The 16,607-nt window shown below is 41.7% G+C and overlaps 1 protein-coding gene across 1 annotated transcript; it reads right to left on the reverse strand.

The window, feature by feature from the left end:
• Positions 1-8,175: 8,175 nt before the first annotated feature.
• On the reverse strand, positions 8,176-15,486 carry zgc:162331 (uncharacterized protein LOC793007 homolog). The gene is made up of 5 exons (XM_056425105.1): positions 15,125-15,486; positions 11,061-11,252; positions 10,804-10,957; positions 10,537-10,722; positions 8,176-9,890 (listed from the first exon to the last, which is right to left on the reverse strand). Exons 1-5 carry the CDS (start codon positions 15,375-15,377, stop codon positions 9,593-9,595), a joined length of 1,083 nt encoding a protein of 360 aa, XP_056281080.1. The 5' UTR covers positions 15,378-15,486; the 3' UTR covers positions 8,176-9,592.
• Between the last annotated feature and the right edge of the window lie 1,121 nt (positions 15,487-16,607).

The following is a 16,607-nucleotide window of genomic DNA, read 5'->3' on the forward strand; positions in this document are numbered from 1 at the left end:
TGTGTGTGTATATACATACACATATATATACACACACATATACATATGTGTGTATATGTGTGGATATATATATATACAGGACTGTCTCAGAAAATTAGAATATTGTGATAAAGTTCTTTATTTTCTGTAATGCAATTAAAAAAACAAAAATGTCATGCATTCTGGATTCATTACAAATCAACTGAAATATTGCAAGCCTTTTATTCTTTTAATATTGCTGATTATGACTTACAGCTTAAGAAAACTCTAAAATCCTATCTCATAAAATTTGAATATTTCCTCAGACCAAGTAAAAAAAAAAAGATTTATAACAACTGAGTGTTTGTCAAGGCTCAGGAAACCCTTGCAGGTGTTTCGAGTGAATTAGACAATTCAAGTGATTTGTTTAATACCCTACTAGTATACTTTTTCATGATATTCTAATATTTAGAGATAGGATATTTGAGTTTTCTTAAGCTGTAAGCCATAATCAGCAATATTAAAAGAATAAAAGGCTTGCAATATTTCAGTTGATTTGTAATGAATCCAGAATGCATGACATTTTTGTTTTTTTAATTGCATTACAGAAAATAAAGAACTTTATCACAATATTCTAATTTTCTGAGACAGTCCTGTATGTGTGTGTATATATACACACATAAATATAGACATGCATATATAAAAATATGTGTGTGTATATATATAGACATGCATATATAAATATATGTATATATGTGTGTATGTATGTATGCATGTATATCTAAGTGTAAATATATATGTTATGTATATATATGTGTGTAATGTATGTATATTATATTTCAGCTCAAGGTATAAAGTTTACAACACACAATATATGGAAAATATAACCTTGAACCATAAAACTCTGGGTTTGTCTTTGAAATCCTTTTTGCGTTTATCGCCCTCTAAATATAACGATGGCTTTACATGCAACTTTCAAACAAAGTTAGAACATGAAAGCAAACAAGGAAACGTAAACGGGGTAAATAATTGTCTATTAATTAGCCGTCTTACTCAGGCAGCACATTTGTCTTGCTTTCGAGAGATAGAACAGGGGCCCGATGAAGACGCCGGCCACGGGGGTCAGGAGCGATAACTCGAAAATAAGACAAAAGACCTCATCAAAAGTAGTATTCTGAAAGTAGAAGACCATCGGAACAAACACCGTGACAGGGAGGTATGCCACCACGGCGAGCACCACCACGACCAGCACGTTGTCCAGCGCCCGCCTCTTGAGGGGCGACTCGGAGCGGACCTGGAGGGCCGGACTTTGCTTCTGCAGGGACCAGATCACTCCCCCGAGGCAGACGAGCATGAGGCAGAAGAGGAAGACGATGATGATGGAAACAACCTGCATAATAACAACAAAATCCTTCACTAAACCTGTAAAAAAAATAAAAATAAGGGTATTATATAAATATATGTACAGGACTGTCTCAGAAAATTAGAATATTGTGATGAAGTTCTTTATTTTCTGTAATGCAATTAAAAAAACAAAAATGTCATGCATTCTGGATTCATTACAAATCAACTGAAATATTGCAAGCCTTTTATTCTGATTTATTGCTGATTATGGCTTACAGCTTAAGAAAACTCAAATATCCTATCTCTAAATATTAGAATATCATGAAAAAGTATACTAGTAGGGTATTAAACAAATCACTTGAATTGTCTAATTAACTCGAAACACCTGCAAGGGTTTCCTGAGCCTTGACAAACACTCAGCTGTTATAAATCTTTTTTTTACTTGGTCTGAGGAAATATTAAAATTTTATGAGATAGGATTTTAGAGTTTTCTTAAGCTGTAAGCCATAATCAGCAATATTAAAAGAATAAAAGGCTTGCAATATTTCAGTTGATTTGTAATGAATCCAGAATGCATGACATTTTTTTTTGTTATTGCATTACAGAAAATAAAGAACTTTATCACAATATTCTAATTTTCTGAGACAGTCCTGTATATATGTATATATATATATGTAAATATATGTATGTATATATATATATATATATACATACATATATAAATATATGTATATATATATATATGTATATATATGTATATATATATATATATATGTAGTTAAGGGGGTGCCAGGGTTGCTTTTCTTTTTGTTGTTCTTTTGTTCTTTTTGTTTTTTTGGGGTATGTGTATGTGTATATATGTGTATGTATGCGTGTGTGAATGTATGCGTGTATGTATATATGTATATGTATATATATATGTATATGTGTGTGTATATATATATATGTATATGTTTGTATATATATATATGTATGTGTGTGTGTATATGTGTGTATATCAAATTTTATGTTTGTCCGACATTTTTGTAGTTATTTTATGTTTATATGTCTAAACGAAGAACAAATTGAAGTGGCATTAAAATGTCAATTTAAAACATTAAATTCCACTTTGGATGGAATTAATCTGTAATTAATCAGTGGATTTCTTTTCTAAATCAATGTTATCCTCAAACGTGATGTGAGGACAGAGACTCCACACCCGACACGTACCTGTCGCGAGACAGAAGCAGCAGGTGAAGGCCCACACCACAGCGGAAACGGCCATCCGGTACTCCATCTTCCTCACTCTCAGGTACAGCACGGGTCTCATCACCGCCAGGTAGCGCTCCACGCACATGCAGGCCAGCAGCAGGGGACAGCCGACCAGGTTGAACATGCTGAAGATGTCGCTCATCAGATGCAGCGGATGTTCCCGCCGAGTTTCCCAGAGAGCGACTGAAAGGACAATCACAGGGTTTATTTAGAACGTGGCAAAAGGTTTTCTTAAAAAACATTTAGACAGGAATAACATCGAGGATTGGGCGAGCAAGATCATTTATCTTACTGAAAGAACTATTTTTAATTTAAAAAAGTAAAACAAGTAGATTTTCACATGGAAAAAACGTACAAGGACGTGCAACACTTCTTTTATCAGGGGAGGAAATTTACATATTTTTAGGGGCTAATTTTTGCCCCCACTGACTGAAATCCAGGAGCATTTAAAAATAAATTGGGGCACTTTTTGAAACTTGTGAAATAACATTTAACCTTTGTTGAAAAATAAAAAATAAATGCTTATTTAGGCTTACAGTATATGAGAAATTGTCATAAAAATGGCAGCAATAAGACTATTAGACAATAATAAAACTATTGGGTAATAATAAGACTATTAGACAATAATAAGACAATGAGGCAGTAATAAGACTATTAGGCAATAATAAGACTATTAGGCAGTAATAAGACTATTAGGCAGAAAAAAGACTATTAGGCAGTAATAAGACTATTAGGCAATAATAAGACTATTAGACAGTAATAAGACTATTAGGCAATAATAAGACTATTAGACAATAATAAGACTATTAGACAATCATACGACTATTAGGCAATAATAAGACTATTAGACAATAATAAGACTATTAGATAATAATAAGACTATTAGACAATAATAAGACTATTAGACAATCATACGACTATTAGGCAATAATAAGACTATTAGACAATAATAAGACTATTAGACAATAATAAGACTATTCGGCAATAATAAGACTATTAGGCAATAATAAGACTATTAGACAATAATAAGACTATTTGGCAATAATAAGACTATTAGACAATAATAAGACTATTAGACAATAATAAGACTATGAGACAATAATAAGACTATTAGGCAATAATAAGACTATTTGGCAATAATAAGACTATTAGACAATAATAAGACTATTAGACAATAATAAGACTATTAGACAATCATACGACTATTAGGCAGTAATAAGACTATTTGGCAATAATAAGACTATTAGACAATAATAAGACTATTAGACAATCATACGACTATTAGGCAGTAGTCTACAGATTCAAAGTGTTTTCTTAGATTGTTTGAACAAAAAACAGACAGAAAACAGGAAGTCTCATCGGTGCGTCTCACTGAACATGAAGTGCCGGGAGCTTCGTGTTCCGAACACGACGGGGTGTCACTATATTTGCTTGTCACATCCGTGTCGCTAGCGAGCTGACCGCATGTAAAGTCCTCGCTAGCTGTGGACAAGCTAACGCAAACCAGGCTTGCCGACTGGCGCTTAGGAAGCTGTCGCTAGCTCCTCAGTCACGGAACAAAGAGACAACAATTTATTATTCAAGAGACATTTTTTACCAGACTTCTTACTCACAATTGACCTGCGTCCTCTCGGGTGAGGTTTATACTTTGTTGGGTCAGAGATATACACTACCGTTCAAAAGTTTGGGGTCACTTAGAAAAAGAAAAAAAAACTTTGCTGAAGCTGAAAGGGGAGATAACTTGAAGTTATATAACGTGAAACGAGAAGGTGGATATACACTACCGTCCAAAAGTTTGGGGTCACTTAGAAATGTTGTTTTCAAGGTAAAGCTCGTTTTTTTCAATGAAGATAACATTAAATGAATCATAAATCCTCTCTCTACAGAGTTAATGTGGTAAATGACTATTCTCTGTTTTTAATGAAGTCTCTACAGAGGTGTGTAGAGGCCCATCTCCAGTGTTTTAGTGGTACATTGTGTTATCGCCTTAGAAGACTAGCAGAGGGGTAGAAAACCCTTGAAAACCCTTTTTATGTGAGCGCAGCTGAAAACAGTTACGCTGGTGAGAGAAGTTATAAAACTGGCCTTCCTTTGAGCCACAAGTTTAAAGAACAACATTCATATTTAAAATATAAATCATTATTTCTAACCTCGTCAATGTCTTGACTATATCACGAAATTGTCTGGGTGACCCAGAACTTTTGAACAGTCGTGTATAAAGGTGAATGGTCCAACACACATGATAATATGATAACCTCTATTTGTAACCTCTATTTCTCCATTCATTCAAAGGTCATCGCTGACATGACGGTGTGTCGCTGATCAAAGGGGCTCATTGGCAACTCAGGAAGCTACCAGCAAATCACTGAAATAATGAATTCCAACCCCCTAAAAAGAAATCTTATCCTTGGCGATCACCTTGTTGAGTTGTGTTGGCGCCTCCGTTCGGGGAGTAAATCAAGTTGAAAGGTATTTCAGACAGATAGATCAGATCCATCACGACGAGGTTCAAACCTAGAACCTGGAAGACAAAGGTTTAGATACGAGTTGTCTCGATGTCACATTGGTAATCTCCAAAGCCAAGCACAGCTCCACCTGTGCAGCGCTCTACCTGTGAGGCCGACAACGACTTCCTTTCCCTCAGAAACAGCCAAAGCAGAGCAACGTTAGCCACGCCCCCTGTGATCAGGATGAACACGTCCGTGGCGAGCCACATCACGTCCCACCGTCCTTCTTCACAGCGACCGGAGATTTCTGGGGTATTGACCTCTGACTCTGACATGTTGGTCATCTCTGAGACGGTGGTTCACCTAAAGGAATTCTCAAGGTCAAAAGAGAGTTATCAACATTCCCCATCCGGTCCCGTGGCCTTTATGCTACGTTCACACTTGTGCACTTCATTTTTTGTCCCGGAACATGATTTTTTTTCGAGCTTTCTCCTCTTTAATAAAAGGCATTAACCAATCACGGCGTGTGTAACGAACAGATTGAAGACGCGCACAAACTGAACTACTTCATTGTTGTTCAGAACCAACAGTCCAGGAGTCCAGACGGGGCGCTGAACGCTTTACTTTCAGCCCGTCAAGGTGGATTTTCATGTGACGCGTGATACTGCCGTGCAGGGTAAAATATGAATACTTTGGATGGTAAATATTCACAGGCAAGTATTGTTGATCTGAGTAGAATACTGGAGAATCAGTAGAATAGAAGAGTTGTTCAGCTCCTTTGTTTCGAGGTGGAGGCCGAAGGGTGATATCTCAAAATCTAGAGAAATTCCACCTAAATGTAACCCTCCTGTTACCTTTGGGGTCAATTTGAACCCATTCAATGTTTAACATCTCCAAATAAATTATTGACATATTTTTTAAAATTCATATTTCATGATTTTTCCTAATTTATTTGGGACAACTGGACAACATAACATTCACATGATGATATGTTTTCAATGTCTTGTACACAACTTGTACACATCGCTGGAGGGGATGAGGCTCGCAGAATCAGTAACTTCTTTTAAATCACTTCTTAAAACACATTTTTATAGAACAGCTTTGAAGTGATCTTGTCTTTTTTTATGCAGAACTTTGGTTCCCCTAATTTAGTTTGTCTGTTTTTAATTTATTTGTAACTTATTTGTAATTTATTTGGTTTTTAATTTACTTATTTTTTATTTTAATATATACTTTAAAATGTAATATTAGTTTCTTGCTCTTCCACTTGTTTTGCTTTGACTCTCTGTGGAGCACTTTGTAAACATTGTTTTTAAAGGTGCTATATAAATAAAGTTATTATTATTATTATCGCTGTTCTTTGGGGTCAATTTGACCCCCAGGCTTTTTTTAAGTGTGTAAAACATCTAACAAATACCAACATTTAACACACATTGTTTTGGTTGTTTTGGGTGATATTGAGGACACTATAACGTACACTTGTATAATCTTCAGAACGTTTTCGGGCCCTAACCTTACTTAAAATGTAATTTGGCTGAAATGACCCTTCAAGTTGATCTCGTTTATGTATATAAGAAAAAAAAAATACATTTAAAAGTATTTAAACTTTACAAAGCCTGAACTTCATTCTCATGTAACTCATTGTAGATACAGCTCATGCAGTGAAGGACAGAGGATCTCAAACATCTTCATGAATGAATTAAAGTTAAACATCTAAATAATACATTGCAATCAATCAAATCAAAGCTAAGCGAAACACTTTTACTGACCTCTTTGTTGCTCTTCCTTCCAAATGAGCAGCTGTTGGTGTTCCTGGATGCGAAGAGCAATGCATGTGTTTGCAGTGCAGCTCATTTTACATGCAGTGTGTTTACTGACGGATTTTACTGGACGTGTTCGATGCTTGTGGTCACGTCCGTCTCCATGGAGACGCGTCTCATTTTCAACGCAGCATCGGTGTAATTTATTCAGCGGTTCAGTTTCGTACTGCTTTGAAAATAGAGATTTGCTTTTTTGAATTTGGAATTGATGCAGCTCTGATTTCATGAGAACATTTATTAAAGCTACCAAAACGTTGTGTTGTTGAACCGTGAGACCCAGACTGCTGGAGCCGTCAGCTTTGGACCCTCCTCTTCGTCAAGAACCTGTTGATGTCTGTTTCTCACTCGGATCCGAGTCTCCTCATTTCAATCGGAATGAATTCCGTCCATCTACTCCTGAAAATCCTGACTGTCCCTCTTTTCTCTCTTCCTTTAACTATGTTCCTCTTTTCTCTCTTCCTTTAACCATGTCCCTCTTTTCTCTCTTCCTTCATCCATGTCCCTCTTTTCTCTCTTCCTTCATCCATCTCCCTCTTTTCTCTCTTCCTTCATCCATCTCCCTCTTTTCTCTCTTCCTTCATCCATGTCCCTCTTTTCTCTCTTCCTTCATTTATATCCCTCTTTTCTCTTTTCCTTTATGTCCCTCTTTTCTCTCTTCCTTTAACTATGTCCCTCTTTTCTCTTTTCCTTCATTTATATCCCTTTTCTCTCTTCCTTCATTTATATCCCTCTTTTCTCTCTTCCTTTATCCATGTCCCTCTTTTCTCTTTTCCTTCATTTATATCCCTTTTCTCTCTTCCTTCATTTATATCCCTCTTTTCTCTCTTCCTTCATCCATGTCCCTCTTTTCTCTCTTCCTTCATTTATGTCCCTCTTTTCTCTCTTCCTTCATCCATGTCCTTCTTTTCTCTCTTCCTTCATTTATATCCCTCTTTTCTCTCTTCCTTTATGTCCCTCTTTTCTCTCTTCCTTCATCCATCTCCCTCTTTTCTCTCTTCCTTCATCCATCTCCCTTTTCTCTCTTCCTTCATCCATGTCCCTCTTTTTTCTCTTCCTTCATCCATGTCCCTCTTTTCTCTCTTCCTTCATTTATATCCCTCTTTTCTCTTTTCCTTTATGTCCCTCTTTTCTCTCTTCCTTTAACTATGTCCCTCTTTTCTCTCTTCCTTCATTTATATCCCTCTTTTCTCTCTTCCTTCATTTATATCCCTCTTTTCTCTCTTCCTTCATTTATGTCCCTCTTTTCTCTCTTCCTTTGTCCATGTCCTTCTTTTCTCTCTTCCTTCATCTATGTCCCTCTTTCTTTCCTCTCTGTTGTCAGAATATCACATATTGAAAACACATGCTGAACCATGAACTGTTCAACTACACAAAAGTCTCTTTATTCAGCTTAATGGCAGTATTATTATTCATATTATTATTATAATACAACAATTAGATTACAGTAAAGGTTTAAAATTCCCCCTTCAAAAAGTGTAAAGTGCAGATTTGTTAGTGTGTCTACTCGAGTATTCTATAATAAAACAACTCACAGTTGGAGGGGGAAATTACTAACGCAACCATAAAGGGGCTCTTCAAAGAGTTTATGATTAAAATGCATTGTAATTACATACAGTAGAGTATAGACCATGGGAATGATAACCGCTAATTATTCATTTAAAGATAACAAATTAAATTCGAAGCAATAATATCCACATTAGCTGTAAAAGCTGCAGATGACGTTTTGAGAAGTCACGCCAATCGGAGGTCAGAGGTCATCGAGGTCCAGATGTTTCTCCATCTCGCTGCTCAAACTCCACATGTCAGCGCACCTCTGTGTGTGTGGTGCATCAAGGTCAGCAGCCTCACAGTGCTGCTGTATCATTGTGTTTTATTTTCAACTTACGATCCGAACCTCCCTGTAAGACTTTAATTAAAGTCAAGTTGCTTCAATTATTTGCAGTTATTATTGGACCCGGCTCAGTTTTCCAGTCATGTGCACTAGTCCTATTCTCCATGATCCTAAATCCACCATGGCCGCTGAATGACCTAAACAAAAAAAACATCACCTGTGACAGAATGAGTTGCTGGATTGACATGTCGATAAAGATTCAGGTGAGCAGTGTCAATTGAAAACGATCACATGTGTCTTTAAATCCATAGAAACTGAGGTTTTCTTCTGCTTTTTGCGGTGTGTTTTCTACCCATAAAGCCATCGTCATCTGTTCTCTCTTCCCTGGGGGAGGAAATACCAGTCACATTTCATATGTATATATATATATATATATGTATCTGTCGAGAGTAGACGATGTGGACTTCAGGAAGGCTGATAGGGATCCTTTTCTTAGAAATAACCAATTAATAGATTTGAGCTGCCTAAACATTGGCGACCATCGTCCAAGTCCTTTAAGAGTCATCACATCCTTCATAAATGTCAACGGTTAAACTGCATAAGTTCTCCTGAAAGTAAAACTTCCAGTGTTCTCTTGTTGACCGGCTACCCAAAGCTCTCTTCTAATTCCCGACGGCTAAAAGAAAGCTCGACTTCCTCCACAGAACTGCTCTTAAAGGGAGCGCAGCAGCAGCAGCAGCTCGGCAAGAATTAAGGACAAGAATGTTCAGTTCCTGCTACGTCCGAAATACCGGAGGAGTTCAGCAAGCGTGCAGAAACAGAGGAACTTCTCCACTGGCATCTCTTTGCTTTGCATTTGCAGAACTGGGAGGAAACAGGGACGTGAAGCTGTCCCCCCGGCGGCTTCAACGCCGCGTAACTGTGGAAAGTGGACGGCGTGGCTACTGCCACGGCCGCTGGGGCGTCGGGTTGGGGTAGATGGGCGCCGGTGTCGTGTGGTACGCGGGAACCGGCGCGTTGGGGTGGGGCGGGTACGCCGGCGCGGGGTGCTGCGCCACGACGTGAGGCCGACCCTGGGTCGGGGGGGCGGGCGAGGAGGCGGAAGAGGGCGGGTGGAGGTAGAGCGGGGCGGAGGGCGCCGTCGGAGTCGCCGCCCTCTGCAGGACGACGTGCGGGTAAAGCTGAGACTCGGAGCGGTAGAGTCCGGGCAGGGAGGCCTTCAGCAAACTCTCCTGACTCCTGGACGAAAGAAAGAAGGTGGAGTATCAGCTGACAGAGCTCAGGGTGAGCGGTTGGTGGTCGCCCATCTCTCAAACCCTCCACCGGCTGTCTGCGGCCCTCAGCCCATTGGTTCCAACTGAAGACGTCAATCTTTAAAGTCAGCTCACAAATACGTAGTTTAATAGAAAACACTGCGTTATTTGGAGACGATTTTGAGCGGTGGATTGCCACATTGGATTGGAGAGACAGAAACCTTCTTGAGCATTTGATATTGATGGTGAACTACAAGCATCTGCAAGACCGCAAGATCTCTATTCAAAGTTCACTGCGTACGTTTGATAGAGTCACTTCCTGGACACGTGGTTCGAGAGAAAGACTAGAACACGACTTTGTACAGAGATTAAATATTGCGAAACACCGTCGTTCTTTTCTTTTTCTTCCTTTGAAATGTGGAACTAAATGTGGAACGAATGCCGTTGGCAATTATTGAGACAAACTCCCAGAGGGGGTGAATTTCCCCGCACCTTTGCACGCAGAGTGGGCGGGGCATCTCTAGGCGAAGGTCCCGAGGGATCCAACCGTCGGTTTGGCCGAAAAGGTTGCGAACGAAAGTGCGGGATCTTCTTTTTTTTTCTCAAGACTCAAGCGACGCTTTCCGGCTTACCTCTGGTATCCTCTGTTCTCAAATCCACCGAGCCCCCCGGTGAGGTAGAGCGGGCTGTCTGGAGCCAGGCGGGGGTTCATCCTCTGGGAGAGATGGAAGATCTTGGGAGGAGGGAAAGCTTCCCACTCGCCCTCTTCTCTCTCCAGCCAACACTCGCCGCGACGGGACGAGCGCTTGTCTCGGCGCCTGAGGAGAAGACAACTTTAGCGGCTGTGAATACACAACCTGTGACCTCGATCACAGGTTGTGTATTCTCTCCGGTCTTACCTGCTGCGTCCGTCTTTCTTGGCTCGGTGCCGACTGGATCGTTCCTGCACGCAGCAGATGAGGAAGGACAGGGACATGGCGAGGATGACGATGCCACTCACCACTGAAGCCAACACAGCCACTCTCAGACCGCGGTCCTCAGGTCTGGGGATCGCTGTGCAGTGGAGGTGACACATTATATTTAGGTAAAACATTTATTTCATCGGCAAACGCCCGAGAACGTCTTGGTTCGCCGGCGGCCCGACGAAGAGGCTCACCTTCGCAGACCGGCAGGTAGTTGCTCCACTGGGATTTGCCGTTGCGGACATCGCAGTAGATCTTGTCGCTGCCGACCAGCTGGTACCCCTCCCTGCACCAGAAGGCCAACGCGCTGCCGATCGAGACGCCCGTACCGCTCTCCACGTAGAAGGAACCCCGGCGTGGCGGCAGGACGGGGATACAGGACAGACCTGAGGGCGCAAAACAGAAGGTCACGGACCAGAGGAAACCCCGTGTGATTGGAGAGCTGCTGTGACGCCACCCATTGGTTAGCGGACTGCGGTCTTGAAGCCTAACATTTGATGTTGACTTGGCCAACTGCTGGGATTTTTAGTTTTTCAAACTAAAATCACTGAAAACGCACACTTTTTAATGAGTAGGTGTGACATTAACTTTGATAAAGATATACCCGATGAGTGTATAAAATGTGCTCAAAAAAAGACAGTATTGTAAAAAAAATTATGATAAGAGGAAATATATGACCATTTGAAAGCCTGAATCAGATGCACCACACACACACACACACACACACATATAGCCTTAACCTCTGTAATGGCATATAATTGATTAGTTAATTCATCTTAATTCATTTTATTTAATTTTTTTCCTTGCCTGGAAACCAATTCAATTCCACGTACATGCATACGCTCATACATATACATCTGCCTTCATCTATGTATTTTGTTTCTTTAAATAAGAAATAAATGAAAAAGCACAAACACACGCACACATGTACACATGCATTTTTATTTATTTATTTTTCCTTTTTCTCAATACTCTGACTTTATGATGTTTTGTCCACTGTTTCGTCGTCCTCTAGGTGTTATGTCTATGTATTGTCTTTTGTCTTATAATAAAAAATTGAATAAATAGATGAATAAATAAAAAAAAAATATATAAAGGCATATAAAATATTGAACATATGACGTTGTTTTTTTTGCCACGCCAAGCTTTGCATCCCTACAAACCCGGAGACACTGAAGTAACAGCCGCCTTCCCGTCGGCACGCTGCGGTAAACAGAAGAAGAACGACGCCAGTGTGGAGTGAACAAACACAACACCTCCAGTCGAGCCCAGATTCAATACAAGATTGTATTAAAGCCTGAAAATATTGAAAGTGTGTGTTGGTTTTGGGTTGCTGATTATTTTTTCACCTCAACTTCATCAGCTTCTAAGCAACTTGTGTGTCTAAAAATGGCACTTTATGTCCAGGTAGTGTGTGTTTGACAGAGAGTGAGACTTCATTAGCTCTGCGTTTGTGTGTGTGTGTTGACTGTGTGTGTTCTGTGTGTGTGTTCTGTGTGTGTGTTCTGTGTGTGCTCTTTTCTGTCAGTTCGCTTCACATTCAGAAAAGCTTCTCTGCCATCGCGGGTTGCCACTCACGGCGTTCAGCCGCCAGCAGGTCGCTCACATACTTCTGGACTCCAGAACCTGGCAACCCGACGCAGACAACCAAACATCCACTCTGCTGTGTTCTTCTCTGAAACCCTCCCCTTGCCCACTGGTCTCTGTCAGGGAAGCACTCTGAATAGTTTGTGATTAAATAAAGATCAGGCTTTCTGCATTAAAGATTCAAACACACAACCGTTCACATGCACAGAGTGAGGGAACAGCCACAGGTCAGGGGAGACAAAGAATCATCCAAATCAGAGGATGAGATAGCCTGACTCCTGGCTATAGGATTCAATTCAGTTTATTTTATCTAGCCCAATATCACAAACTAGAAATCTCAGAGGGCTTTACAATCTGTACACATAGACATCCCTGACCTTTGACCTCACATCGGATCAGGAAAAACTCCCAAGAAATAGAAAAAACCCTTTCAGGAGAGCAACAGAGCAGGATCCCTCTCCAGGATGGATAGAACAATAGATGTCATGTGACTAGATGAACAATAGATGTCATGTGACCAGATGAACAATAGATGTCATGTGACCAGATTAACAATAGATGTCATGTGACTATGAACAATAGATGTCATGTGACCAGATGAACAATAGATGTCATGTGACTAGATGAACAATAGATGTCATGTGACTAGATGAACAATAGATGTCATGAGACCAGATGAACAATAGATGTCATGAGACCAGATGAACAATAGATGTCATGTGACCAGAATGACATGAGTATGGGTCAAGCTCCACTGGATCACACTCTTCCCAGAATGCAATTTCATTTAATTCAAGTTGTTGGAAATGGATAGACTTAAAAGAAACCTGAGGAAACTGAAAATCTGAAATGATGGCACAAGAGCATCTGACGCTGTTAGCTTTTGAGATATTTATATTCAATAAAGTAATTCCAGATTATTGGAATGAGCAGAGTGGCTAGATGTTCAAGCTACTTCTGCTATTTGAAGAAAATGTCCCCTTCTTGTGATTATTTCAAAGCGACAGTTTGACATTTTAGGAAACAAGTTCATCCTTTTTCTTCCCGAGAGTTGGACGAGAAGATCGACACCACTCTCGTATTTCCACGCTAAATGTATCGCCGTTTCCAGTCTTTGCGCTAAGCTAAGCTAACTAGCTACATTTCGAGAGCGATATCGGCAATGAAGAGAAAAGGCGTATTTCCCAAAACGCCGAGCCGCTGTCGTTGATAAGGCGCCGCTTGTGGTTTGACGTGACCTTCACGACCTCGTGTGTGTTGCTCTGTAAGCCGTGGGAAGGTAATAATGAAGTTGAGTCCCTGCCAGCAACCGCATTGGATCGACATGCAGGAGACAGAAGGACCTCTTTGTCTGAAGCTCACCGAGCTTGTAGGGCTCAGGAGCGACGACAGAAATGTGTGGCTGACAGAAGTACCCCTGGCCTGTGTGTGTGTGTGTGTCATTTCAGGTACACAATGCGTCCCCACAGAAAGTCCTCTCGTGGTCGATGGTGTTTGCAGGAATCCAGACGTTGCGTTTGTCAACTTTATCCCGTGTTTTGAAAATAATTGATCATCAGAAGTGCATTGAAAATGCGGAAGGTTATGGATTTTTTTTGGGTAACTGCCACACACAAGCACTCTGGTCTGGTGTAATTCATGCATGTGGTGCATGTGGCAATCCAGCTGATCACCGATGTGTGTGTGTGTGTGTGTGTGTGTTATTAAAGTATAAAGTGCTTATTCTTGATATTCCGGACACAGAGCAGCCGTTATGAAACAAGCAACTGTGTTGTTTATTCGCTAAACCTTTAAGAAGATTGGTGCCGAGTGCGTCCATTTCCAATGTGTGTGTGTGTGTTTTTGTGTTTGTGTGTGTGTGTGTTTGTGTTTGTGTGTGTTGTGTGCCGTGTGTATTAGGCACATGTCGCTTGCATTTTGTCCTCTGCTGTGGGCTATTTTTGCACGCACGTGAGGGTATGGGCTATGCGAGTGAGATGGGGCGGGCCGAGGGACATCAGAACAAATGGTGGAAAACAAGAGAGAGAGAGAGGGAGAGAGGGAGAGAGAGAGAGGGAGAGAGAGAGAGAGAAGAGGAAGGACATTAAAGACAAAGTGACAGACAATAAGATCAACAAATGACACAGAGGTTGGGGAAGGTAAATGGGAGAGAGACATGCAAAGTGAGAGAGCGATAGAGAGAGAGCAGCTTCCTCTTCAGGCCGAGCTACTCCAGCCTGGACAGAACAAACTGTCTTTGACTGCAGCATCACCTCGAGATCTATATATATATATATATATATATATGTGTGAATACAATAAACACCTATCGGAACTTCCGAAGTTGACACATTTTTGGTCCAAACGACATTCCTAAATACAAAGATATTCAATCTACAGTCAACAAAGAGACAACCCACTCCTCCTCTGCACACTTGAGAGGCTCAAACCAACGAATGTAAGAAGCTTCGCGATGACTTGCACAATTCATTTAAAGTTGTGTCTGTTATCCAGAGTGAAGAACATGAGCCGACTTCAATTTACTTCTAATTGCACACAAGATTTTTCTTTAAATGTTGAATTCAACTTTTTCCACTTCCGGCATATGGCTGGAATACCTCGACTCATATGAGAAAGATGACAAGGGAAGAGGAGGAGGAGGAAGAGGAGGAGGGGGAGAGGACTGACTGACCTGTATAGTTTCTGGTGGTGCTGTGAGTTGGCAGAACCCCCGTCGGCCCCTGGGTCTCGGCCTGCAGGTCTGGCTGCAGCCGGATCGCCGTGCCGGTCCAGTCCTCCGGCGCCGACGTGGCGGCGTTGCTCTGCGAGTCCCCGGGACTCAGCGTGGAGCCCCCGGCTGGCACCAGAGCCCAGAGCAGGGGCCACAGGAGCACCCAGAGGAGGCGGCCTGCGCCCCGAGCGGCGGGTCTCACTTTGGGAGACATGGGGGGGGGGGGGCAGGTGACAAAGAAGACGAAGAGCTCTGCAAGAGGGACGAGGGTGGAGGGAATCACAGCGTCCTCTTGTTTCCCCCCTCTAGTTTGTTGTCAGGTCCTCTCCCCCTCTTCCTCTCCGTGATCCTCTTCTCCTTCCGTCCTCCTCACCCCCTCGGCGGAGAGAGGAGCCCCCCCTCTGCGCCCCCGCTCATGATGCTGCCGCGCTGCAGGACGAGAGGAGCAGAGGAAGTGAAGGAGCGGGCATGTGAGTGTTCGGTACATCCAGCTGTCATCGTCTCTCTCGTGCTGCCGTTTCCTCTCCTCTCCTCTCTCTCTCTCTCTCTCTCTCTCTCTCTCTCTCCCTCTCTCTCTCTCTCTCTCTCTGATCTCCCACTGGGCTGCTGACCTGAGCTCTTGCATAACAGTAACTCATGCACTGAGCTGTGCTGAGCTGTAACTCATGCAGCCTTAAGTCCTGGTATTCCTGTTTGCTGCTCTTTCCCCTCTCTAGTGTCTCTAGTTTATTGATTGGAGACCGGCGAAGGTGTCACTTCCTGGAAAACCGTTCAGACGGATCAATACTGCGATCGGATCGCCCCGATGGAGCACGGACTGCTCGGGGGTTAGATTGTGTGTGAACAGTCGCTGCTCAAGCTGCATGAAGTTTGAATCTAGAGTTGGGAAACTAAACTGTGTGATCGTGGTTAGCAGGTCTGTCTTTCAATCGGGGGGTTGTCGATTCAATCCCTGCCCGAGTCGATGTGTCCTCGAGCAAGACGCTCAACCCTGAGCTGCTCCCTGTAGCTGTGTCTATGAATCTAAGTCATGTCATGTGGCCCCTGACGGCTTCAAAGACAAGTGATCACCTCAAGAAGCGTCAGAAAAATATCCTGTGCTTTTATTTTGAAGGTTTCACATTAAATAGATGTATGCATTAATATTAGAGACTTTTTCTTATGTACGAAGTTCTAAGTGTTTCGGTTTTGAGCGGCCGCATCATCTGGGCTCGATTCCTCGGTCCTGGCTATCGTAGAATTCAGGATAAGATTACATAAATCTGGATTTTCTATTCCACGAAGCAAGTTTGGCAAAATCACCATAGCAGCACAACCTGTTAGCCTGATCCAGCGCAGGCTAACTTAAGTTAGCTGGATAAGCTTGCAGCTCCCCTCCTCAAAGATCCCATTGATGAAGGAGCGATGTTAGTTAGATTAGCGTTTTATAGGGAGAGAGTTCTTC

Source organism: Pseudoliparis swirei, chromosome 10 (assembly GCF_029220125.1).
Source record: "Pseudoliparis swirei isolate HS2019 ecotype Mariana Trench chromosome 10, NWPU_hadal_v1, whole genome shotgun sequence".
NCBI lineage: Eukaryota > Metazoa > Chordata > Actinopteri > Perciformes > Liparidae > Pseudoliparis > Pseudoliparis swirei.